Source organism: Sinocyclocheilus rhinocerous, unplaced genomic scaffold (assembly GCF_001515625.1).
Source record: "Sinocyclocheilus rhinocerous isolate Xijiao unplaced genomic scaffold, SAMN03320098_v1.1 scaffold832, whole genome shotgun sequence".
NCBI lineage: Eukaryota > Metazoa > Chordata > Actinopteri > Cypriniformes > Cyprinidae > Sinocyclocheilus > Sinocyclocheilus rhinocerous.
This window is the reverse complement of record NW_015641039.1, coordinates 171,034-196,440: the sequence shown is the minus strand read 5'-3', so window position 1 is coordinate 196,440 and position 25,407 is coordinate 171,034. Positions and strand designations below refer to the sequence as shown.

The window sequence follows — 25,407 nt, the reverse complement described above, 5'->3', positions numbered from 1 at the left end:
ATTATAATGTGGCGTAAGAATCCAATTAGAAATTTGTTCTTTCATAATTAGACACGTAAATGACTGATAAATGACACTTCTCATTACTGCGTAATGTTTCTTTTCTAACTGTTATGATCACATTTGACAGCGAGGGTTGTCTGGAGTTAATCTCTTAAAGTAGAAACTTGCTCGTTTGTAGACAACCCAATGACTGAATCTTTGTGTGCTGAATTGTTTTGTAACTCTGAAGGGGCAGGGTCTCATCCTGGTACAATTGGACCCAAAAGTAAAAAAGTGGCCCACAAACAGCACACAGAGTAACACTCTTCAATTTGTCGAGAGCTTTTAACTGAACGCAGAATTTGGGGACACAGCAGCCATGCCAAAGCAAAAGATAAACCTGATGGAGGTTTGGCATAGGAATCGAGCTGCTCACCCAAACAGAGCTAAGAACCTAAAACTATGGCCTCGTCAACTGTAAGTTTCAAAAATGTTAAAACAGGTTGTTTGGTCTATATATGGCACTTGATAGCGAGAGATGCTTATTTTTGTGTAGCTCAAATATAATTGTTTGTTGACGGTGCTGTGATAGTAATTGCACTTTAACAGTGATGTACAGTTTAGTTCAACTGGAATATTATGCTTTGATTTATGTTTAAATGAACGTTTTCATTGTTGTCTCGTTTAAATTTTTTTTTGTCCTGAAAAAAGAAAGAGCCTTGTATGTAAGACTTTTTGTAGTTTTGAGAAATAAAGTCATCTTTATTGAAGATGAAGAGTTGGATCTTTCTAAAAAGCAATAATAATAATAATATATATCTGTTATTTCAGAAGTTTGGGTTTGGTAAGATTTTTTAATGGCTACAGTAAAAACAGTAATATTGTTAACAGTTATTATAATTTCAAATATATTTTTAATGTAAAATGTAATTTATTTCTCTGAATTTGAAATAACTCTTTTCTATTTTAATTTTTAAAATATTTCATTCCTATGATGGCAAAGCTGAATTTTCAGCATCATTACAGTCTTCTTCAGTGTCACATGATCCTTCAGAAATCATTCTAATATGCTGATTTGCTGCTCAGGAGACATTTATTATTATTATTGTCAATACTGAAAACTGTTGTGCTGCTTAATATTTTGGTGGATAAATTTTTTTTCAGGATTCTTTTATGAATAGAGCAAAAAGAACAGTCAAAAAGAACAACAGTTTGAAATAGAATGTAAAATTTTTTACTGTGATACTGTTAATGCATCATTGTGGTATAAAAGTGTTAATTTCTTTACTAAAAAAAAATAAAAAACTTACACCACTTTTGTTCAGTAATGTATAAAATGTCACTTTAACTACATTTAAACTGTCTCAGAATAGCCTGTTTTATTTTTAACTTTCAGTCATAGAAAAACTTTTGTATGTGTGCAGAAATTAAGCTGTGATGGTAAATGCTGTTTATAATATAACATATAAATATATTTTCCTCTTTTCTCTGTCCATGCAGGGCACAACTGAGAGACCCCGAAGTGGTGGCAGCCCTCCTTCAGCAGAATGTCAAGATGGCGAGCCTGCTCCCTCCCACAGGTTCCGATGTGTTCCACCCCTTCACTTTGGAGTCGCTCGCCGAGATCGAGCGGCGGATGGCAGAAGAAGCCACCGGGCAGGAGCAGATGAAGGCCTCGAATATCGAGGTACCTGAGGAGGATCTGCCCAAACCCAGCAGTGATTTGGAAGCAGGAAAGGTCCTACCATTCATCTACGGAGACCCTCCACCAAATCTCCTCAATGTTCCTCTTGAAGAGTTGGATCCATTCTACAAAGCAAAAAAAGTCAGTGGCAAAAGCGAAACACCAAAGCCCTGATGTCAATAAATATTTACGGATCTGGCTTATCAGAACAATATTTATTCCACAAGAGATTTTGTGTCCCTTTTTCTGTTTTGCAGACGTTCATCGTGGTCACCAAAGGGAAGACAATATTCCGATTCAATGCTGAACCTGCATGCTACATTCTAAGTCCACTCAACCCTATTCGACGGGTGGCCATAAGAATACTCATACATCCATATCCTTCATATTCAATATAACCCATGAAAATAATTATATATAATGTCATTTTATGTATGTATATCAACATATATATAACAATGTTCTCCATCTTATCTTTCATTTCCATATATGATTTAAGTTGACATCTTAACTTTGTGTAATACTTTGACCTCTTGTTTAATTACACAAATCATTCCTTCTAAGTTCTCCTTTACATCACAACAAATTATTTAGCATGTTCATCATGCTAACCATCTTGTCAAACTGCGTGTTCATGACGATGGGTGACCCTCCAGCATGGAGTAAAATAGTAGAGTAAGATTTGCACCATATTTCCAAATCTTTTCCAAATCCAAATGCACCATCTGTCTGTCTGTCTGTCTGTCTATCTATCTAATTCAAATTCAGGAAAATTTAAAGACATTCTTAATTTATTTCTGGTGCACAACCCTGATATTTAATGCCCTTGACATAAAATCCACATAAAATGAGCTAACCAGCAACATAAAGAGGAAGTTATTGAGACACATTTAAATGCCTTGATTGTTTATTGTGTAATTTGGTCCCTCTTAGGTACGTTTTCACTGGCATCTACACCTTTGAGGCGCTTGTAAAGGTGCTGTCCAGAGGCTTCTGCAGGGGTGATTTCACATTCCTGCGAGATCCGTGGAATTGGCTGGATTTTATGGTCATCACCATGGCGTAAGTATGACACTGAATGACTATAACCTGAATGTAAAATCAGAGGTTAAACAAGCCAGTGCAAACATTTGTTATGGCTCTAAATGTACTGACAAATGTGTAAAATGTGCTAAATGTGAAATACAAAATGTTGCATTATAAATACTTCAATTAGTGTTGTAGTTAAATGCAAATGGTTTGTTCAGAAGAGGATTGGAATAGTTTACAGTTTTATTTTTAACAGTAGCTTCCGAAATCAGATGCCATTCCGAATAGTCAGCGTAGTGTGCGACTAATCGGTTTTTGCTCAGTCAGGTTGTGTGGCGCATGAGATAGCTGGGGCCCTGGCAACCACATTAGACACAGAAGCATTGTGAAAATACCCACTCAGATGTGAGAGGTCAATGGTCAGTTTGTTTGCAGCATCACTAAAAGTGTAACGAGGCTGTGCACAGGTCCCGGTCCTCTGAAGACAGTCCTCCTCAGCTTCTCCATACGTGTCCCTAAGGTCCACCCTCGCCTCCCTTTACAATCACAGCCTGGCTGAATGAAAATGTTTATCCACTTGTAAAGCGAGATCACTTACCAGGCCTATTCTTAGCAGTAAATCTCAGCTTCACACTTTGACCCTCCTCAGCACACTAAAAGGCTGGTTTGATTGTAGTTCTGACGGTGTACGAGGACTTTTGAGTTATTAGTATTACTACTGCATTCCCTCTGCTGTCATCCATAGTTTTCCTTGCTACCAATACCTAAAAGTATTTTATATGTATGTATATAAGTATACATAGTCTTTGAACTATTTTAGTTGCATGTTATCAGAAAAACGGAATAAATGTTATTTCTAGTGTAATGTCTAGTCAAGTGAATCCTCAGTGTATAAAGTTTGAGTGCTACAGGATGTTGGATATTTTAGCTTCCTAACTTAATTTTATTTTTTAAACAACACATTTCATCAAAGCTTATTTCTCTCAATATTCTATAATGTCTCCTGTATACTTTTACATAAATTCAGTTGCCTGAAGTTCACAGACTTCATAATTACATGCTGTGATCCAGCTGCCCAACAGGCATCTCACTTGCTATTGGTCCATAGTATACACATAATGATGCCATTTGGTTTCTGTGATCGACTGTTGCACTCAAGCTAAATATAGTCTACACTGAACATATCTTTTACCCCAGCAAGAGAGACTCTGCTTGAGCAGACTCTTTCAAAAATATGGTTTAATAAACTTCAATAAAAGAGATTCATTTGAATGCACACTTTCTTCAGCCATAAATATTTCAAAAGAAGAACATTACAAAGTTACATACTGTACATAAATCATTTTCATTGCCCATAACCAGATGTAGAGAAATATAAATCTGGATCGATGCAAACATGTTGGAACCTGTTGCAGCTAACATTGACTATTGTCTATACATTTAACTACATAGTCTATAATAGTGGTCTACTAAATTATTCTTAAATATATATTTTTCACTATTAAAAAACCCCAAAAACAATAGTCAATCTTTGGTAAAAGCCCAAATTGTAAAAATGTGATATGTAATGGTATTAGGCAGTTCAAGGGTTTTTATTTTTATTTTTTATGAATACAGTGTCAGTGGAATAATTGTGAGGTTTTAAAATAATAAGCATTGTAATCTTGAATTGAATTCACTTCATCCACAGGTACGTCACAGAGTTTGTGGACTTGGGGAATATATCTGCTCTGAGGACTTTCCGTGTTCTTCGGGCCCTAAAAACAATTACTGTAATTCCAGGTTAATACAGCATGTCATTTCACATGGCTACAGGAAATATGAATGCTACTCACTTGAAGTCAAAATGTCATTTTAACGTCAGTTTGTTTTTTGTATAATTTGGGAATACTTCAGCTGAGGTTTTGTTTAACTGCAAATTCCAGGTCTTAAAACCATTGTTGGCGCCTTGATTCAGTCAGTGAAGAAATTGGCGGATGTCATGATCCTCACTGTCTTCTGTCTCAGCGTGTTTGCTCTCATTGGCCTGCAACTGTTCATGGGAAATTTGCGGCAAAAGTGCGTCAAGTCTTTTGAATGGAGCAACAGTGATAACCTGACCATGCTCTTCAATCACACAGACATCAATGGCACTGAAACAGCCAACAGCACATTCAACTTTCAGGAATATATTGAAAATCCAGGTGACTTAGTAATGTGACATGAAATGTAGTCCACAATTGCTGCACATAGGAATTATTAAGAATGGGCTTGAAAACAGCTCAAAATGAATTGCTTACTTCATTTTGACCAGTTTAGTGCTCAGATTCTCCTGCAGTGGTTTTGATTAGTGATTTCCATTCCTTTGCCATAGAAAACTACTACTATGTGCCTGGCCATATGGATCCGTTACTTTGTGGGAACAGCTCTGATGCAGGGTATGTTATTCAAATATGATATTTTCCTACTAAGTAATCATCTAAACCAACTTTGAATTGACATTGTGCATTACCAGCAAGTAGAAATTTCACAGAACTATATACTGATTGTATTCAAAGAAGCAGTTTTCAGCAAACTGAATGCATATATAGTGCTGATTAAATTACCTGTTTGCCATTGCTGTTCACAGGAAGTGCCCTGAGGGCTACACATGCCTAAAAGCTGGCCCAAACCCAAATTATGGCTACACTAGTTATGACAGCTTTGCATGGGCTTTCTTAGCCCTTTTTCGGCTAATGACTCAAGATTTCTGGGAGAACTTGTTCCAGTTGGTGGGTATATGCATCTTGTTACTGTCACATTGTTCTTTGCTTTCTTTCATGTGATAATGCAATGCCATTTTGTTACAATATTCAATAGGGTTAACAAAATGACACAAACTGCTCCATAACAAAACTTGAACAATACTTACAACTTGAGCACCCAATCAGCATATTAGAATGATTTCTGAAGGATCGTGTGACAACTGGAGTAATAAGAGACTTCTTTCGAAAATATTTAAAAAATCTTTCTGTCCCCCAACTTTTGAACGGTAGTGTAAATGTAAACATTTTTATACCGTAGAAGTAACCATTTAGTTTTCTATGCTTTTGAGACTTGAACAAGAACGTAAATGAAGCATAAAAAGATTCTCAAATGTTTTAGACTCTCCGTGCAGCAGGGAAGACGTACATGATCTTCTTTGTAGTCATCATCTTCTTGGGTTCGTTCTACCTCATCAATCTGATTCTGGCTGTGGTGGCCATGGCGTATGCTGAACAGAATCAAGCCACCATTGCAGAAGCTAAAGAAAAGGAGGAAGAGTATGCAAAAATCTTGGAACAGCTCAAGAAACAAGCTGAGGTTTGTCATACTTGTAAGCTTCCCAGCTTAGAGCCTTGGATCATTTGGTTAGAATAATACTAATTGTTAGTTCTGATTTTGTCTGCTGTCAAGCAGCAAAAGAACAGCATGGTGAATGGCAGTAAGACATCATTATCCAGCAAAAAGAAAGGTGATGATGACCAAATTCAGAACGACTATGACGGGATCGCATTGAAACCCCTCTCAAAGTCAAATGGATCCAAAGGCAGCATGAATTACTTAGAAGTCCCTGACTCGCAGATGAGAAAACCGAGTGCAGTGAGCACTACAGACAATGCTTTAGATGGTAAGTTCACTTTTCGCTTTAGTGTAAATAGTGAGTTCCACAATTAAAGAAATCAAATCATACTTTTGGGTTTTGTGTGTTAAAATACTTTCATCAATAGAGCTGGAGGATATTCAAAGGCCGTGTCCTCCCTGCTGGTACAAGTTTGCTGACATATTCCTGAAATGGGATTGCTGCTTGCCATGGGTGAAATTCAAGAAGTTTATCTGCCTAATTGTAATGGACCCTTTTGTGGATCTGGGCATTACCATCTGCATTGTGCTTAACACTGTGTTCATGGCTATGGAGCACTATCCTATGACTCCACATTTCGAACACATGTTGACAGTGGGAAACCTGGTACATAGATCTACCTATCAATGTTAACTTGCACCTTTAAAATGTATATTGAAAACATAGTTTATTATACTTTATAGTTGTTTTGCCAGCATACAAAAGCTGATGTTTTCTTTGCATCATGAAGTCTTCTTTCCCCTGCAGGTTTTCACTGGTATCTTCACAGCAGAGATGGTGCTAAAACTTATTGCACTGGACCCATATTATTACTTTCAAGTTGGCTGGAACATTTTTGACAGCATAATTGTGACCATGAGTCTGGTAGAGTTGGGCTTAGCCAATGTTCAGGGCTTGTCTGTGCTGAGGTCCTTCCGTCTGGTAGGTGAAATTTCATTTTCTGACATTTTCTCATCTTGAAGGGATATTTCACAAAATAAAGAAAGAAAAAAAAGAAAAGAAAATTCTGACCGCAGTTAGCTACTCACCGTTGATCCAAACACATAATACGTTCTTATGCAAAAGACAAAAGAAGTCAGAGCTACTGGAAGCTGGAAGTGGATGAGGACCGATGGCTGTTAAACTCAAAAAAGGACATAAAACACCATAAAATTGTCCAAATGATTCATCAATATTCCAAGCCTTTAAAGCCATATGATAATTCACGTGTGGGAAAAGCAGAAATTAAGTATTTTTTTCCCCACTTGACAGCAGTGGTCACCATTCATATTCATTTTCAATAAATAATTCCCTTTTCATTGGAAAGAGGTTTTTTTTTCAATTATATTTTACATTTCAATTACATTTTATGTACAAAATGTGTTGAAATTGCAATGTTCAAAATTTCAGTACTAAACTATTTATTCAAATCATGACTCTGTTGGTTGCAGATGCGTGTGTTCAAGCTGGCAAAATCTTGGCCAACGCTAAACATGCTGATAAAGATCATCGGTAATTCTGTGGGTGCTCTCGGGAACCTGACCCTTGTCCTGGCCATTATTGTCTTCATCTTTGCTGTGGTGGGGATGCAGCTTTTCGGAAAAAGCTACAGGGACTGTGTGTGTAAGATCTCGGGGGATTGCGAGCTCCCTCGCTGGCACATGACAGATTTCTTTCACTCGTTCCTCATCATCTTTCGCATTCTATGTGGGGAATGGATCGAAACAATGTGGGACTGCATGGAAGTGGCTGACCAAGGCATGTGCATCATCGTCTTCATGATGGTCATGGTTATAGGAAACCTAGTGGTGAGTGGATTTCCTTCTTTGACAGACAGACAGACAGACAGACAGACAGATTAAAATACTATTAAAATGATCCATTCAAATCATGTTTTCTGTTGTAAGTGCCAACATTTATATTAAATAAGTACCATAAACCTATCAATCACCTATCTGAGAAATTCAAGAAGTCAGATATCACTTTAGCGTGAGTCAAAAAACCTGATTTGATCAGTGTAGAGCACAATCTTTTCTATCATGGATCATTCAAGTATTTACAAAATTATTTGCAGGCCAGACATTAATTGACATAGCTTACATCAGTGTGTTGATAAAACATAAAACTTGCATTTAATAAAAGTTGTGAAAGATTTGTATTTTTAATGACAATTTATTGACAATAAAAATACTGTCTTCATACTATTCCATTCTTGAATGGCCACCAAACCCCATTCTCGCTGTACAATTTTAGTATGTCATTGTATTTCATCTTTGAATTATTATATATTTTTCTTTTTCTCGTCCTGAAGGTGTTGAATCTCTTCCTGGCTCTGCTGCTCAGCTCCTTCAGTGGAGACAACCTGTCAGCGTCTGATGATGATGGGGAGATGAACAATCTGCAGATTGCCGTTGCTAGAATGACAAGAGGCATTGACTGGGTAAAGGCCTTCGTTATCGGACATTTGACACAATGTCTGGGCCTGAAACCAAAGGAAGAGGGTGTGAAAGCAACCGAAGAAATCGATTCTAAGGTGGTCACCATGAATTCCAGTCTGTCCGTTATCAAAGTGCCTATAGCCAACGGTGAATCAGATGATGACGATGATGGCAACAGCTCTTCTGAGGATGAAGACAAAGAGGACGTCGATAAAAATAGTAAAGTGAGTTTTTTTTTTCAGTGCAAAATTCTGATAGTTGTGTTCCTAAAATCTAATGTGAAAGATCACACAAATGCAAAACCGGTTGCCAGAGTATCACTGACATCCGTCCATCAACACCTCCTGACACCTAGACATGTGTCTCAAATACTGTGACACCTGCAATGTCCATCTGGAGCCCCGTGGGTCATCTTGTTTGGAGAGTATGTCTAAGGAATGGCAGAAACCATGTGACACGGTGACGGGGCGTGAGAAAGAGCACCAGCATGATTAGTTACCTTACTGAACAACATTCTGACTAGCACCCATCTTACGACAATCCGTTTAAAGCATGTCAGTGCTATAAATCCCTACTGCACTATATCCCAATTCCCTGTAAAATGTACATCTTTCCAGTTCAGGTTATACCATTTTTCATATTTTATTTGTACTGTAGAAGCACACTGGCCCTAATTCATTAGGCAACTGCTTTTTGGCATGCCTTTGGATCAGGTAACACAGTTCATATGTCATGCCCCCATGTGTCGCACAGCACTGCATTTCACATCTAGCTACAGTATGTGTCAGAGAGAGGGAACATAAATGCAAATTTGTACTTAAGTCTTGTGTGAACAATCGAATAAGATCTTAAGTGAAAACTGATGTTTCTGTGAGATAAGTTATAGCTAAAAAGATGATCTAATCTTTACTTTTTTCATAATGAAGCCTCATCTTTTAGCTTTTAGTCACATTAATAGCTTTTAACACACCTGCCAGTGACAGGTAAATTGGGAAAAAAAGCCCCATACTGGTATGAAACTATTTTTGCATCCATTTTGTTCCTATGACTATGTTTAAGCCATTATTCCTTGCATGTTCGTGTCAAACTGAGCAAGGTATTTTGCAAAAAAAATATGTGTTTGTTTTAGCAGATGGTTTTATATCTTTGATTTGATTTTCTCTTTGAGAGTCTTTCTTACAATTTGACCTAAACCATGTACTGTATGACCAGTTGGCGAGTCACTTAGCGTTACACTACACCTTTCCACTACACCTTTCCAACGAAATTTGCTGCATTCCAGAGTTCAAGTTTGGTGAAGTCTGGCCTGTGAATTTGGTGCACGAAGATGCGTGACCAATAGGAGACTGATATGTCTCAGCATGACCTCTTAGCCAGTTTAAAACAACACAAACTTTAAATCCACAAGATTGCAGTAAAATGGAGTAGATTGTTTATTTTCAGATTTTTGGTGCATTATATGTTGAATCCAATGTGTTGGAGCAGAGTTGGAACTAAAGTCTGTCGGACGGTTGGACATCCCTGGTCTAGTGTGCCCACGGCTTTGCTCGATTTTGCCACTTGGAGACAAGTGTGAGCCTCCCTCAAGCTCTTTGAAACTTGCCAGTTTCCAGATCAGCAGAGGATATTGAGTTGTTTGCGAAAAGTACTAATCATACCAGAAATTGACCTACAGTGTTTTCATCTGGACAGAAGACAGATGGAGATGAATCATCAACCTGCAGCACAGTGGACAAAGCTCCTGAGGTAGTAGAGGTGGAAGAAGAGGAAGAAGAGGACTCCACCGTCCCTGAGGACTGCTACACAGAGAGTGAGACATGAGCGATGACTTATCACTGTGTGTAGCATTGAATTATGTTCTTATTAATGTTTTTCTGCATTCCCAGACTGCATCAGGCGATGTCCTTGCTTGGAGCTTGACGTTACCCAAGGTAAAGGGAAGGCATGGTGGAATTTCCGTAAAACCTGCTTCTCCATTGTGGAGCATAGCTATTTTGAAACCTTCATCATCTTCATGATCCTCCTCAGCAGTGGAGCTTTAGTGAGTCCATTGATAAACCATATTTTTACTTGATTAACCACAGCCCACTGAAACCCCGTTTTTCATATGTATGTTTCTTTTTATTAGGCATTTGAGGACATATACAGTGAACAACGAAGAATGATTAAAATCATTCTTGAATATGCAGATCAGGTCTTCACCTATGTGTTTGTCATTGAGATGCTTCTGAAATGGGTAGCTTATGGATTCAAGGTCTATTTCACAAATGCATGGTGTTGGCTGGACTTTCTCATTGTTGATGTAAGTATTAGTTGTTCCTAATTCAACAGAATATTTTGAATTAAAGTACACTGACACTATTGTTTAACCATGCTAAGAAACTTCATTCATCTGTGATCGTTAAGACAAACAGGTCCTTGTGATCCTTAAAGGTGCAATAGGTGATTGTCTTCAGAAACATTTTTTGTTATACTGGTTGAAAGTCTCTTCACATCCTGATAGCAATCATTAAGTTAAGTGGTCTAAATGTATTTGTCTGTATTTATATATTCTGTCGATCTATATGATCCCTACACAGTGTTCATTGCTCCCTCCTCCCTGAGCAGGGGAAATACGTTGATGTTTACTTCACTTCGGAACATGGGCTGGAATTGGGAACCTGATGTAGCCTATTGTAGTAATGTTGTCTCTGGTCTGTGAGTGTAAATGCGTTCAGGGGGCGTGGCTTTGGACGGCGATTGCAGGGAGGGTGGGACGTTCGCTTTCAGTGCTATCAGGCTAAAGTTAGCATTTTCCAAGATCTCCTATTGCACCTTTAAGACAAATTTGAAAATCCATTAAAAATTCATGAATTCTTACAGTACTTTCATTCATTATCCTGGTGCTTATCCAGGACCAGGCTGCCCCTAACAGTGCAGATTACGGTTAATTTCTGAAATATTTTGAATATTTTATAACAGCTTCTACATTATTCTGCTATTAGTATGGATAGTGTACTGTATCTTAAAGCTAAGTTTAGTTCTTGTGTATTTCACTAATAAATCGGAATCATTGTGACTTGAGTTTATGTCACAACAAATCCTATTTCCGTTTGAATTTGGTTCATATTTCAGTTGTTATTTTGCTTTTTATTGCAAATTTCTGTACAGACTTGAATACACATTCACAAAAAAAAAAATCACTATGCAATTAAAAATATATTACGAAAATCATTTTTAAAGACTAACAACAAAGTTAGTTTTTTCTACAGAATGCAGTGACATCCGCAGGACACCAGTATACAAAAACATTTTAACAGTCACTGAATAGAGAAATAAAGGCCAATGGCCATCATTCAAATGAAGATACAGAAAATGTATTATTTTTAATTATAATTTTTTTATTAATATTTATTTTTATAATATTTTACCCACTTTCTTTAGAAAATGTTAAAAAATATATATATATTCTTAATGTCATATTTATGTTTTTTAAATGCATATATTTTATCATAAATGGACTAGGCCATTTTTAACCCATCCCTGATAAATAATATGGATTTTAAATGCAACAGAAGGGTTATTATTACTATTTATTACTATTTTGAGTAAAGGCCTCAAGATATATTATTGATGAAAAATAACCAGCAATATACTTGAAGTATTTTAATGAATATTTCTGCAGGTGTCCCTGATCAGTTTGACTGCAAATATCTTAGGCTACTCTGAACTGGGGGCCATTAAGTCTCTCAGGACTTTGAGAGCGCTGAGACCTCTTCGAGCTCTCTCCAGGTTTGAAGGAATGAGGGTGAGTTTTCTGCTGTCCACCCTCAAATCCTTAATATTATTAGCTCTCCTTGTTCTCACATTTCTTTTTGTATATTGTGCTGTTGACCATCTAATAAATTTTCAAGTTTAAAACCATAAACTCCAGTGAAGGTTAACAATTTAAGGTTTGGTTCCAAGCTCTCACGCTGTCAATATGCACAGGTGGTGGTGAACGCCCTGGTGGGGGCCATTCCATCCATCTTCAACGTTCTTCTGGTCTGCCTGATCTTTTGGCTCATCTTCAGCATCATGGGAGTCAACCTTTTTGCTGGAAAGTTCTACTACTGCTTCAACTCAACATCAGAAGAAGTTTTCCCAATCACTCAGGTCAACAATAAGAGTGAGTGCTTGGAGCTCACAGAGGCTGATCCAAATGTGCGATGGATGAATATGAAGGTTACCTTTGATAACGTAGGCATGGGATACCTCTCCTTACTGCAAGTGGTGAGCCCTCTATAAACAAATGTGCATTCAACTGAAATGTTAAATAAATAAAAAAATCGGATACTTCAAAATATGTTTTCATTTGGTTTCCAGGCAACATTCAAAGGATGGATGGACATCATGTATAGTGCTGTGGATTCTCGTGACGTAACGTTGATTTCAGCCTTTTACGAAGAGATTGCTTGGCACAATCTCACATCTTATGTGCAGTATTGTTCTCCAGTAGTACATGTGTTATTCTTAAGCATTGCTTTTGTTCTCTGTGTAGGTTGAAATGCAGCCGGACTATGAGACAAACCTCTACATCTACATTTACTTTGTCATCTTCATCATTTTTGGCTCTTTCTTCACCCTTAATCTATTCATCGGCGTCATCATTGACAATTTCAACCAACAAAAGGCAAAGATAAGTGTCATATCACTTGGTCTTCTGGATTTGAAGAAACACTAAAACGACTTCTGCCATGGAATAATTGTCTTTATGTCTATACTTAGGAGGAACTGATATCTTCATGACAGAGGAGCAGAAAAAATACTACAATGCCATGAAGAAACTTGGCTCCAAAAAGCCACAGAAACCAATTCCAAGGCCTACGGTAATATATACAGTCTTTTTCTCAGATTAATTATTAAAATGAATAGACTTGAATCGGAGTATTAACTGCACCTTCTTCTCCTCGGGATGCTCTTCTCTTCTGATGTTTGAAGAACTGCTTCCAAGGTTTGGTTTTTGACCTGGTCACCAAGCAGTTCTTTGACATCTTCATTATGGTGATGATCTGCCTGAACATGGTGACCATGATGGTGGAGACAGATGACCAGAGTGAAGAGAAGGAACATATTCTGTTCCTTATCAACTTGGTCTTCATCGTACTCTTCACCGGGGAGTGCATTCTCAAGATCATCGCCTTGCGCTATCACTACTTTTCCATTGGGTGGAACATTTTTGATTTTGTGGTGGTCATTCTTTCAATCACAGGTAAGTCTGCTTTATTGATGGTAATCATTATGAAGTAGAAAATTAATCTTAATGGGTCAATGACAGGACGCTCATTTTTTGGTTCCATGTATTTAAAATTAAAATACAATTAATGCAATGGCTTCATCCTCTATGCCATTCTATTATGAGCATGTTTTTCTGAATCAAAATTAATTTAGATATTTTTGTTATTTATTTATTTATTTTTGTCAGGCATAATGTCAGGGTAATTACATTAAAGAAAATAAAACACTAAAGGAATTAAAATTCTTGGAAAAAAAAAACTTTAGAAAACTCTTACGACAAATGAATATTTTAACAAAACTGCTTCACTGCTTATTAATATTTGGAAAAACATTTGTTTGCTAGTCATGTAATGCAAAAAAAATTAAACAGGAAATTATATCATAGTGACAGTGACAATGACAGTGTATTAAGGTCAGCAAGTCTCTTACAATAATAATGTAATTTTGACATTGTTATTACAATGCAAGTTTAAGATGGTAAAATGCCATATACTATGTTATATATAAAACTTATTTAAAAATATCTATTAAGATGTCTACACTTAAGTACACACAAATTTAGGGTGTAAAGAAAATACACTTAATCACTTTAAAGTAATTATATTAAAGTAATGTAATACATTAAAAGTGTCATGTAAATCAAGTAAATGTAAGTCAAGTGTTGAAAATGGCATAAAAGTTTTCCAAATCAAATAAACACCAGCATGAATGCAAAGAGTATCTTTCACTTGTTGAAGACAAGATTTTCCCTTATATATCATTGCTTATAATGTTTCCTTGTTGATTATTTCTCATCTCACAGGTCTTTTGCTGGCAGATCTCATCGAGAAGTACTTTGTGTCACCTACACTGTTTCGCGTCATTCGACTGGCCAGAATCGGCCGCGTCCTGCGGCTTATCCGGGGTGCCAAAGGAATCCGGACGTTACTGTTTGCACTGATGATGTCACTTCCTGCCCTCTTCAACATTGGCTTGCTTCTATTCTTAATCATGTTTATTTTCTCCATATTTGGCATGTCCAACTTTGGGTATGTGAAAAAAGAAGCGGGCATCGATGACATGTTTAATTTCGAGACCTTCGGGAACAGTATCATATGCTTGTTCATGATCACAACATCCGCCGGCTGGGATGGATTGTTGGCACCTATACTCAACAGCCCACCAGACTGCGACCCGGATGTGGAGAACCCGGGATCGCCTGTCCGAGGAAACTGCGGGAACGCTGCGGTAGGCATCGTCTTCTTCTGCAGCTACATTGTCATGTCCTTCCTCGTCGTGGTCAACATGTACATAGCCATTATCCTGGAAAACTTCAACGTAGCGACCGAAGAAAGCAGCGACCCCTTGTGCGAAGATGACTTTGAGATGTTCTATGAAACCTGGGAGAAGTTCGACCCCACCGCCTCTCAGTTCATCGCTTACAGTAGGCTGTCTGAATTCTGCGACACGCTGAAAGACCCCCTGAGAATCCCCAAACCGAACACCCTTAAGTTGATCACAATGGACCTTCCCATGGTCCCTGGCGATAAGCTCTACTGTCTGGACATTCTCCTGGCCCTCACTACAGAGGTGCTGGGAGATTCTGACCAGATGGATGCCATGAAAGCAACTATGGAGGAGAAGTTCATGGCCAACAATCCCTTGAAGGTTTCGTACGAGCCCATCACCAGCACTCTCAGACGGAAGCAAGAAGAAGTGGCCGCTTTGACCATTCAAAGTGCCTACCGCAAGCACGTCCTCAAACGCGGCCTCAAACACGCCTCATATATGTATAGAGAGAAGATGAACTCAAAGAGACAAGGTGAAGAGGCTCCAGAAAAAGTGGGAATGATAGCTAAGAAAATGAGCCATCTGTATGGAGATCAAGCCATTGAGGACGACAAACCTATGAGTTTCTCCTTCTCTCAACGTGGGAAACCACAGTATGGGGTTAAGCGTCCCTCAGTGAGAGTTCAGAGCGATGTGGTCTTGCACTCTGCCCCTTTTCCCGCTCCTGACTCCTCAACCGCTGCGGAAAACTGGAGGGAGTCCATTGTGTAACAGGTTTAAGCCATACTGTACACTTAATCTTTGGAAAGCCCAGCAATACAGAGCCCCTTCAGGAGATTGTTTGTTCAGGGTTATACTTCGGCGCACAACAGCCAGTATGAAGGAAATTCATGGAGTCAGTATGGCGAATGGCAACGAGTTATAATCAATATTACTGATGCACCGAGTACTGCCCTTGAGAAGATGATCACCAATTGTTTGTCTAATGGCACTGGAAATGGTTGGGCTCTTCATGATTCAAATCAATGATTTTCAAGCACAGAGCCTGAAATGACAACATTTTTAAAAGAAAAATGGTAATGATTACTAATCGTTCAAAATTAATTTAACAGGAAGGAAAACCCATGACTCGCCATGATACCTGGCAAAGCCTAAAATAAATCGTGTTTTAAGAGTATATTACAGATCATTCTTGTAGTATCTGACTTTTACTTTTAATCAGAATTTTTCACAAGTAAATGTGACTAGTATTCAAAATAAACCCATTTGCACTAAATAATATTAACACTGGTAAAATGGCCTGATAATCATAAATATAAAGTATTAGAGTTAATAGTTAACTGTAAAAAAACATGTAATATTATGTACATTTGCCTTTACTAACAGCAGTAAATTTGTTTTTTTAGTATTTTAAACCTTAAATCAAATAAAAACAGAATCTCTAGTTGGCCCAAAGACAAAAATATGACTCTAAGATTAACTAAATCAAACCATAAAACACATAAACTGTAAAAAAGTCTTCCGAACAGTTAGCTACCCAGCTGAACATATTGTAAATATGGATTCTGTAATGTTTAAATTGCCTAATGAGCCTTTTTGGTGTGCGGGGTGTACTTGCAAATTGTTTATTGCAAGTATATAGTCTGTGAAAGCCTTGGCTTATTTATAGGTTATTTTTTTTATTTTTACTTTTAGATATAATTTATTATGAGCCAGATAGGCAGTTGTGTTCTGAATGTCAGGTTGTTCAGCTCAGTTGTATAGTGATAATGGATATGATGACACAATATACAGAGAATATTTTGTAGATGAAAATATGCAAAGGATTGCTGGAACAGGGCATTTTATGTCGGAAAATCTACATGTATGAATGGATGTGTCAGGGTCAGAAGTAAAAAAAACTAGCCATCTTTTTCTAAGCATTGTGTGGAGACCGTGTATGAAGTTCTGTGGACACAGTTCTCATGTCTGCTATAATGCTATAATCCAGAGTCATTTCTCAAAACTGACCTAATGTGACTGTTAGCATCCCTATCATGTTTTACTGTACCTATACTCATCCAGCATTTACAGTTACGCGCTCATAAATGTTTTGTCATTTTGATTGCAAAGTTAACAATTTATCTGTCTCTCACATAAGCGATTGAAACTTTTAACAGGTTTTTGTTTTTTGCTGGCAGGTTAAGAGTTTTTGGGAAGTTTTTTTCATCTGCTTTTTATTTTTATTGAATTGGTGAAACATTTTGTACCTTTGAGGATACATTTCATGTGATTACACATGCACTATGCTACCAATTTAATGAAGCCCTCCGAGCTAAATTGTTGGAACACTTAAACATGAAGTTTCTGATGCTTTCAGACTTTTGTTCATTACATTTCTTTCACTTTTATTATATTTCTTTGTAGAATGCAAACCAACGGATGAGGGTGGAGAACAGAGAGATGGCGGATTACTAGGACAAATGTAACTTATCCATAATTCAGTTTGTTCATGAGATAATAATGTGACAGAGATAAAAAATAATAATGCACAAGCAGACAATTTCCATATTTGGAGAATAACTGAATGCTAGTATTAGTAGAAAAGCATTTACATTTATCTTTTTATTAAACTGTACAAGACAAATTAATAACAATATTAATCAAAATCTATTTAATGTTATGCAATGATCAAAATCTTGCTGATTATTTAATTTTCTAATTAAATCAAATTGTGAAATTTTTAATAATTTTTAGATGTCTTTTAATGTGTTGCTTACCATTACTAACACTCTGTTAAGTGCACTGAATGTATTGCCACCTCACAGTATCTGTCACTTGCTAAATGCATGTAATCTTGAAACATTTGTAAATGTTATTGTATAGTCTTTCTCTGTTTACATGACTGAAAAAAACTTTTTTTTTTTTAAATGTTCTAACAATATGTAATGCAAATAATAAACGGTATATTGAACTGTTACATTATCAAAACTGAATATTAAAAAATAGCTATATTTTAACTTCCAAGCTGCTGTTTGCTTGTCACTTTTTCTATTGCAAATTGTCCAGCTGATGGGGCAAACGTACGCCACCCTGTGGTCAAAATACTTTCTATTTATAGTATTGAGAAGGCTTTTAAACAGCAATGGTTTTATTTTTACAGTCCATCGGATTTAAAACATCATTTGGATAATCTTACCCCAGAATACACTTTAAAAGACTAAAGTAAAAAGGCATAAATATCTGTTGAAATTAATAAACTGCATGTACTGTAGAAGTAAATGAAGGCTTCAAGTGTACTGAATACTTCAGACAAGGCATTAGTGACTCTCTCTCTCTCTCTCACACACACACACACACACACACACACAGACATTCAAATCTATACACATAGGCACATATGCCACTCACTGGATGTCGTAGAACTACTGCGGCATCCCCTGGATCACAGCCGCCCAAGTGCCACGCATACAAATCAGGTCAGAGGTCAGCTGTGAAGCGTGACCTCAGGACAGGCGGTCAGTGTGTTCACTGCATCTCTTTCACTCTGATGAGTGGAAGCCGAGTGGTGTTAATATGCCCATTCATTCTCACTGCCGTCTGAGTGACACTCATTGTCGAGGGTTTATTATTGGAGAGAATATTCTTGAAATAAACCCTCATCATTTGTAATGTCACTGAAAGTAGACGTTTTAAACCAATTTCGACTTGGTTTGTAGTTTTAAGTCTATTTGGAGAGAATCTTAGCATTTGTTTTGTTTCATGGTAATCAGTGTGACACATACGGCATAAAGAAATCACTATATCATAATACATGTACTATAACGTATTTAAAATTTGCTTGCTTTAACTTTCTTTGTATTTATTTTTCCCTGGTTTCACCCATCTTATTGTATTTTATTCATACTTTCAAAGTACTCACACTTGTATTTCATTTATTTTTTAATGTTTTGTCCTCTTCTGTGTTGTTAAAGGCAGGGTATGTGATTTTTCAAAAACACTTTAGAAAACTGATTCGGGCCGAATCGCAAAACAAACTTGTAGCCAATCAGCAATAAGGGGTGTGTCTACTCGTGATGTGGAGGAGAGAGCTTTCAGTGCATGGGACGGACATTAGCCGAGCCGAGCGACAGAAAGATAGAGATGGCGGATAAAAAACAAAAGAGGAAAACGTCTGCGGAACGATAAGGCAAGAAGTAGGACCCGTGTAAATATCGGATCAGCTTTCCAGCGCTGGAGAGAAGTAGACATGGTGTAACATTGGTTTTGCTTTGTTTCACAGAACTAATCGTTGCCTGGGTTGCGTACGTATACGTGGGGCGGAGCTATCAAAATAGGGGCAAGACCCTTTTGGGGTAGGGGCGTGTTTGTTTTGGTGATTTCAAATATCAACATTGGCTACCAGAAATCACTTACTCTGCCTTTAACCTATAACTTTTTAATAGTCAAAATCTGAATACATTGGTAGTTTCTTCTCTCTCTCTCTCTTTTTTGGCTTTGTTTATTTAATTATATATTTATTTTAGGGCTGTTTATCAGTAGAAACAGGGGACAGGTCATTATCGTGGAAAAAGGATTGACACACAACACAGGCCAGAACCGTATTAATCCAAACAAACACCGCTGTGTCTGGAGGATATGGAGGACACTAACCGCTATGTCACAGATCCGGCCTATATTAGGTAACTTTTCAGAACAAACATGTGGGAGGTGATTCGTTAAGTGATTACTGAATGCATTACTCATTTCTCCGCATTTTTAGGATGGAACAACCTTTGTTCAGGTAAAGTGTGCATGCAGCCTTTATGTAAGCTAAGCAAGCACTGGAGAAGCTCGTCCAGTCAACGAGTGGTGCCTCCAAAGCAAAGAAGCCGCAGCTGCCTGAAGAGATGCAACATGAGATGACTCAAAACTGTGATGAGTAGCCTGTGGAATCAGAGAGCGGGTGGGATGGAGTCAGTACATTCCAGGGTAGATGTGTAACATCGCCCCCTTTGAAACAAGAGTTGACGAGAAGTGGGAACAAGGTGGAGTTTGCTTTAAAGGAAGACAGCTTATCCTGGTTCCCAAACCGTTTAAGGACACAGAAATACAGGTCTTGAGTTTGTGCAGAAAAGTTAACGCCACGAGTGGATCAATGATGTCAAAAGTTCAAGAAGAGTTTACAACGAAAGGGTCAAAGGTCATTGTGAACATGCAGCAGGTGGCGTCAGGGGCAGGTGCCTCCTCTTTGCCTAAAGGTTGTCAAGTATACATTATGGTGCTAGCAACACCAAGGCCGTGGGATCAGTCGGACTCTTTCTACAGATTTTAGTCTAGCGGCCAAGATTGTCATGCTTCCATTAAGCTATTTTTTTGTGTGTGTCTGATTGTGACACCGTCTTACTAACAAAGCCAAAGGTAAAGTTTAAAAAAAGATACAGAGTAAATAGAGGGTGATATCCCATATCCGTTCAGTCGGCAGAGTAGCGGAAGCGAGTCGGTAGACAGTGTTCTCTATATAGAACGTGTTATTTAAATGTGTCCGGAATGTAAAGCTGTCTACTTAGATATGGGATCGTAGCAGCATTGCGCCAACTCACCTTAACTTGAGATGGAACTATCTCCATTTTCTCCATTACAATAAGTGATATGATACTTCAAGCTAATTGCAAACATTCACTTAGAAATCTTTAATGCTTTGATCGACATTTCAAGAGGCTCACAGTGCTATCCGCCTTAGTTTTCAAAGCGGAAGTAAGCTATCTCCTGTGAATGTCAGAGACTTCCGGTTCATTAACGGACTGTTTTTGTAGCGCTAAAATAACTCAAAGCTTTTCAAACATGAAATTTCATTCAAGCTCGAATCATTTAAAAAATCGAAAAATTCGAATACAGCTTCTTTAGAAAATATCTTGAATTTAGTGGCGCCATCTTGTGGCTAGAAATGAAATGACAACGTATTCTCATACAAAACACAGCAGTATATAATATGTCTCTTACTATTCCTTATCATTAAGTTGGTATTTGGAGGAATGATGCTGTTCCTAGATCCACCTGACAGAGCTTTCTTAAAGGAGTTTTGGTTTCTCACACTTGACTGACAGGTGCCAAGTTCAGGCGGTATAGACAGTCATCAGAATGCCCAGTATGAACAGCTGAGGCATCATGGGGGATTTTCCTCTGGCACTTGCTTCCATTCCGATTGTAACCACAGGGTGGTTCTCGGGGATTGAATGCTTGTGGTGCCTCTCAGTTTTGTTCTCTCTCTGTAGATGTTTCTCTGGCAAGCTGATCTGAGACCAGAATCTGCAAAAAGAGACAGATTGGCTCTTGGTAAACCAAATGCAGAAAACATTGGTTTTGAGCTCAGCGTGGCCTTATAAATGGAGTGGGTGGTCTTATAAATCATTATCTTGGACAACTTATATGGAAAAAGAATAATATTACATTAATATTGTGTGAATCTCACAAAGAGGTCATATATTTTACCCCAGAATCAAAAGAAAATGAATATAGGCCTACATTTTGCATGAAAAATGTAGCCTATTTTAGGACATTTAAGACATTATGTGACATTATTTACAAATGTTTCAATGGTTTACTGCAAAAAATATAATTCTAATTACTGTAATGTGAAAGAAATCTCACTATCATTACTGTAATATAATTTATAATGTCCAGAAAATATCATTTATGTAATATATATGCACACACACACACACACACATCTATTGGCGGTCAAAAGTTTGGATGTTTTGATGTTTTTGGACGTTTGAAGTTTGGATGTTTTTTAAAACAACAACAACAATTTTGTCAAATGTTATTACAATTTAAAAGTATTGTTTTATAATTCAATATATTTAATGTAATTTATTCCTGTGATGGCAAAGCTGAATTTTCAGCAGCCATTACTCCAGTTTCACATGATCATACAAAATCATTCTGCTGATATGCTGATTTGCTGCTCAAGAAACTTATTATAATCAATTTTGAAAACCGTTGTGCTGCTTAATATTTTTGTGGAAACTGTGATGCACTACCATTAAAAAGTATGTGGTAAGATAAAAGAAAGAAAGAAAGAAAGAAAGAAAGAAATGATACTTACATTCAGCATACATAAAATTGATCAAAAGTGACAGAAAAAAAATATTTATAATTGTATAGAAATTCTATTTCAAATAAATTCTATTCTTTTGAACTTTTTGTTAATCAAAGAATCCTGAACAAATCACAATTTCACCACAATTGTTTTCTACACTGATTGTAAATAAGAAATGTTAAAGGTATAATCAGCATAAATTGCCATGATTAATTTGAACTAATACTGTTTATATTTAAATAGACAGTAGGTTTTAGATGTGCCTAATTGTCATGAACATAAGCTCACAATGAGGAAAAATATTATGGTATTGCAACAGCATTCATTATCTTTAGGCAAAATATACTTTTTATTTCTTTTGATTTGCTAGTAAAATATGACCCAGATGTTGCTTGACAGACTTGTGAGATTCACCATTCACCATTATCTGTCTAATCTGTTATCGAACTAATTAATTATCCTGCATTAACTGTCACAGAACACACTGTTACACTTTGGTCCTTTACTGATAACCTAACGTGACAGGCAAAACAGCTATGAGGTTCAGATAAACAGATTGTATTCTGTTTTTTTCCGCAAGGGATTAAACTATTAATGTCACACTGACACTTCACAACCCCAAGACTGCTGAATATTACACACAGGCCAACACCACATCTGAATAGGAAAATCCTCCCGCATCCCCACAGTGACAGCAAACACGTATATGACAGCTGATTTACTCTCATAATTATTGAGAACATGTCCTTTTGGAAGGAGATGACACCATTCACAGGTTACGTGGCAATGCTACATGCGTCTTCTTATTGTATAGACTAGTGCTGTGCCAATGACAGCCACCGGATTAAAATATAACATCTCCCTATTTAGTTATATATTTATTACATGTATTATATTTTTTTATTACCTGTAAAAGTAATTTTATAGTTTAAAGAGGGTAAAAAAATTGCTTGATTTCATTGGTTATTTGGCTATTTTTTCAGGAGCTTTTAAACAACAATGTTGCAGATGAAAAATAAATCTCCTTCTTTTCTTCTCCTAGCATTAGTGCTATTGTCGGTGGTGCTGGTTAGTTTGTTGGTGAACCAGGGGAGAGCATCAGATAACCAGCGGCTCTTCAATAATGCAGTGATTCGTGTACAACACCTGCACCAGCTGGCTGCAAAAATGATTAACGACTTTGTAAGATTCTCATTCAAATCTATTCAGAACTAGTAGATTCTAAACTGTAATTTAGAGCAAACATTATTGGTCACACCTATTTAGGTTTAAAAGTGAAATATGAGCTTAGGACTTTGATAACTCATCTGCGAAACTTCTATCAGATGCAATTATTTATTTAGTTATTTGAGTGAGTTGAATGTATTATAAATAATACATTTTAAATACAATACTAAATACAATTTGCCTTTTGTTATCAAGGAGGACAGCCTGTTGCCTGAGGAACGCAGACAGCTGAGTAAAATCTTCCCTCTGTCTTTTTGCAATTCTGACTACATTGAGGCGCCCACTGGAAAAGATGAAACACAGAAGAGCTCTGTGAGTAAACTATATACTTAAAAATATATAATTAAAAATTAAATCCCAACATGTTTTGTCCCAGGGGTTTTAGAAAAGGGGTCTGTGGAAAAGTTTGGAGAAAAACAGTGTAAAAATATAAAAATAAATAATAATAATAAGATTTAACTAAGTACATTCATATGATTATATATATGAATAACCAATAGAATAAAGTAAAAAAAAAAAATAATAGTTTAAATAAATGCATAAAATACATCTTGTACTACAGTGAGCAGTAAAAGTAATAACATAACGAAATAAAAGTTTAATATTTTCCAAATAATATTTTACACATATTTATAATGTTAATTTTCACTGTGTTGGGTCTTTATAAATATAAATATATAGCTGCCTTTTAAATTTTAGGATGGGTTCCCTCTCATGAGGATGATCATATTTGGGGGTACATGCAATCTGAAATATCGAAAATCCCAGTTTTTATTCAACAATATATACAACAATAAAACAAATAGTATCAAACAAATTAAAGAATACAATATGAGTACATGCATGACACAGGTGAAATATTGTTGTTGTTTTCACACAAGTGGATGACAATTTTACTCTTAAATTGCTTATAAATCAAAGAAATCGTTAAGAACATATTTACCAACCACAGTAGATGCTAAGAGATGAACTGTTTCCATCATTACACATTTTTGCATATCATAGTTTGGGAAGCACTTGGAATTGATCAAATGGGCAGCATAATCAAAAATGGCCAGTGGTCTGAAGCCTCCAATTTTATTTATTTATTTTTTCTTTCTTCAGATGTTGAAGCTTCTTCGCATCTCTTTTCGCCTTATTGGGTCCTGGGAGCTCCCCAGCCAGACCCTGAGCGGAACCGTCTCAAACAGCCTGACTGTCGGGAACCCCAACCAGATCACTGAGAAGCTGGCCGACTTGAAAATGGGCATCAGTGTGCTCATCAAGGTGAGAAAGACAAGCTTTAGGCTACTTTTATTTTTTCACACAATATGTATAGTGGTCGTACCAGGAAGTGTGACAGCATCTTCACATCTTCAGATCTTATTTGGACAGCTATAAGATCATTTTGCATTTGTATCTGCTGCAGGGATGTCTCGATGGTCAACCAAACATGGATGATAACGACTCCCTGCCGCTGCCTTTTGAGGACTTCTACTTGACCAAGGGGGAGAACAACCTCAGAGAGAGCTTTCGTCTGCTGGCTTGCTTCAAGACGGACATGCACAAGGCCGAAACCTACTTGAGGGTTGCAAATTGCAGGAGATCCCTGGATTCCAACTGCACTCTGTAGAGGGCGCCGGTGTATTGCTAGTCAATGCCTGTACATTTGTGTTTTGCTGCAAATCCAAGACCAGTTTAAGTCCTTAAAACCTCCTTAGGTAATTACAGTCTGGTCTTATATATGCAGGAAATGTCAACCAGCCATGGCTAGGTCTGTGTTTTCTTTTTCTCTCCCATATTTAAACCTTACCCATTGTATTCTTCTCATTGGGGAGTGCTCATAACTTAAAGCCGTTCCTTTCAAACGTAAAGGATGGATCTGATATAACATTTCACAGTGGTGCTAAGCAATTTATGGCAGTGTTTTCAAATGTGGCCAAACTGACCTTAGTCAAAGTGCTAACAATATGTTCAAGTATTTTATGGCTCAAAAGGGGGGCTAAAGATCAGTGTTACATCGAAATTGTAATTTAAATGGATAGGTTCACTCTGTGTATGCATGTAAACATTTGTCTGTCTCATAGAGTATGCACTTATTATTAGCGCATCGTATTCTCTTCAAGCGCTGTGTCTTTCTCCA

The 25,407-nt window shown here is 37.1% G+C and overlaps 2 protein-coding genes across 2 annotated transcripts; both read left to right on the top strand.

The window, feature by feature from the left end:
• Positions 1-290: 290 nt before the first annotated feature.
• On the top strand, positions 291-18,015 carry scn4ab (sodium channel, voltage-gated, type IV, alpha, b). Its single transcript, XM_016570688.1, has 25 exons — positions 291-459; positions 1,483-1,807; positions 1,924-2,038; positions 2,248-2,341; positions 2,600-2,728; positions 4,386-4,477; positions 4,621-4,878; positions 5,049-5,112; positions 5,304-5,445; positions 5,819-6,016; positions 6,113-6,323; positions 6,424-6,662; positions 6,804-6,977; positions 7,487-7,843; positions 8,347-8,697; positions 10,166-10,283; positions 10,360-10,514; positions 10,602-10,775; positions 12,138-12,260; positions 12,443-12,724; positions 12,818-12,871; positions 12,993-13,130; positions 13,216-13,320; positions 13,433-13,703; positions 14,532-18,015. The coding sequence occupies exons 1-25, from the start codon at positions 362-364 to the stop codon at positions 15,767-15,769; spliced, it is 5,505 nt and encodes a 1,834-aa protein (XP_016426174.1). The 5' UTR covers positions 291-361; the 3' UTR covers positions 15,770-18,015.
• Positions 18,016-21,124: 3,109 nt separating this feature from the next.
• Positions 21,125-24,897, top strand: LOC107754309 (somatotropin-2-like). The gene is made up of 6 exons (XM_016570702.1): positions 21,125-21,163; positions 21,232-21,292; positions 23,101-23,240; positions 23,481-23,597; positions 24,390-24,551; positions 24,694-24,897. Exons 1-6 carry the CDS (start codon positions 21,125-21,127, stop codon positions 24,895-24,897), a joined length of 723 nt encoding a protein of 240 aa, XP_016426188.1.
• Positions 24,898-25,407: the final 510 nt, after the last annotated feature.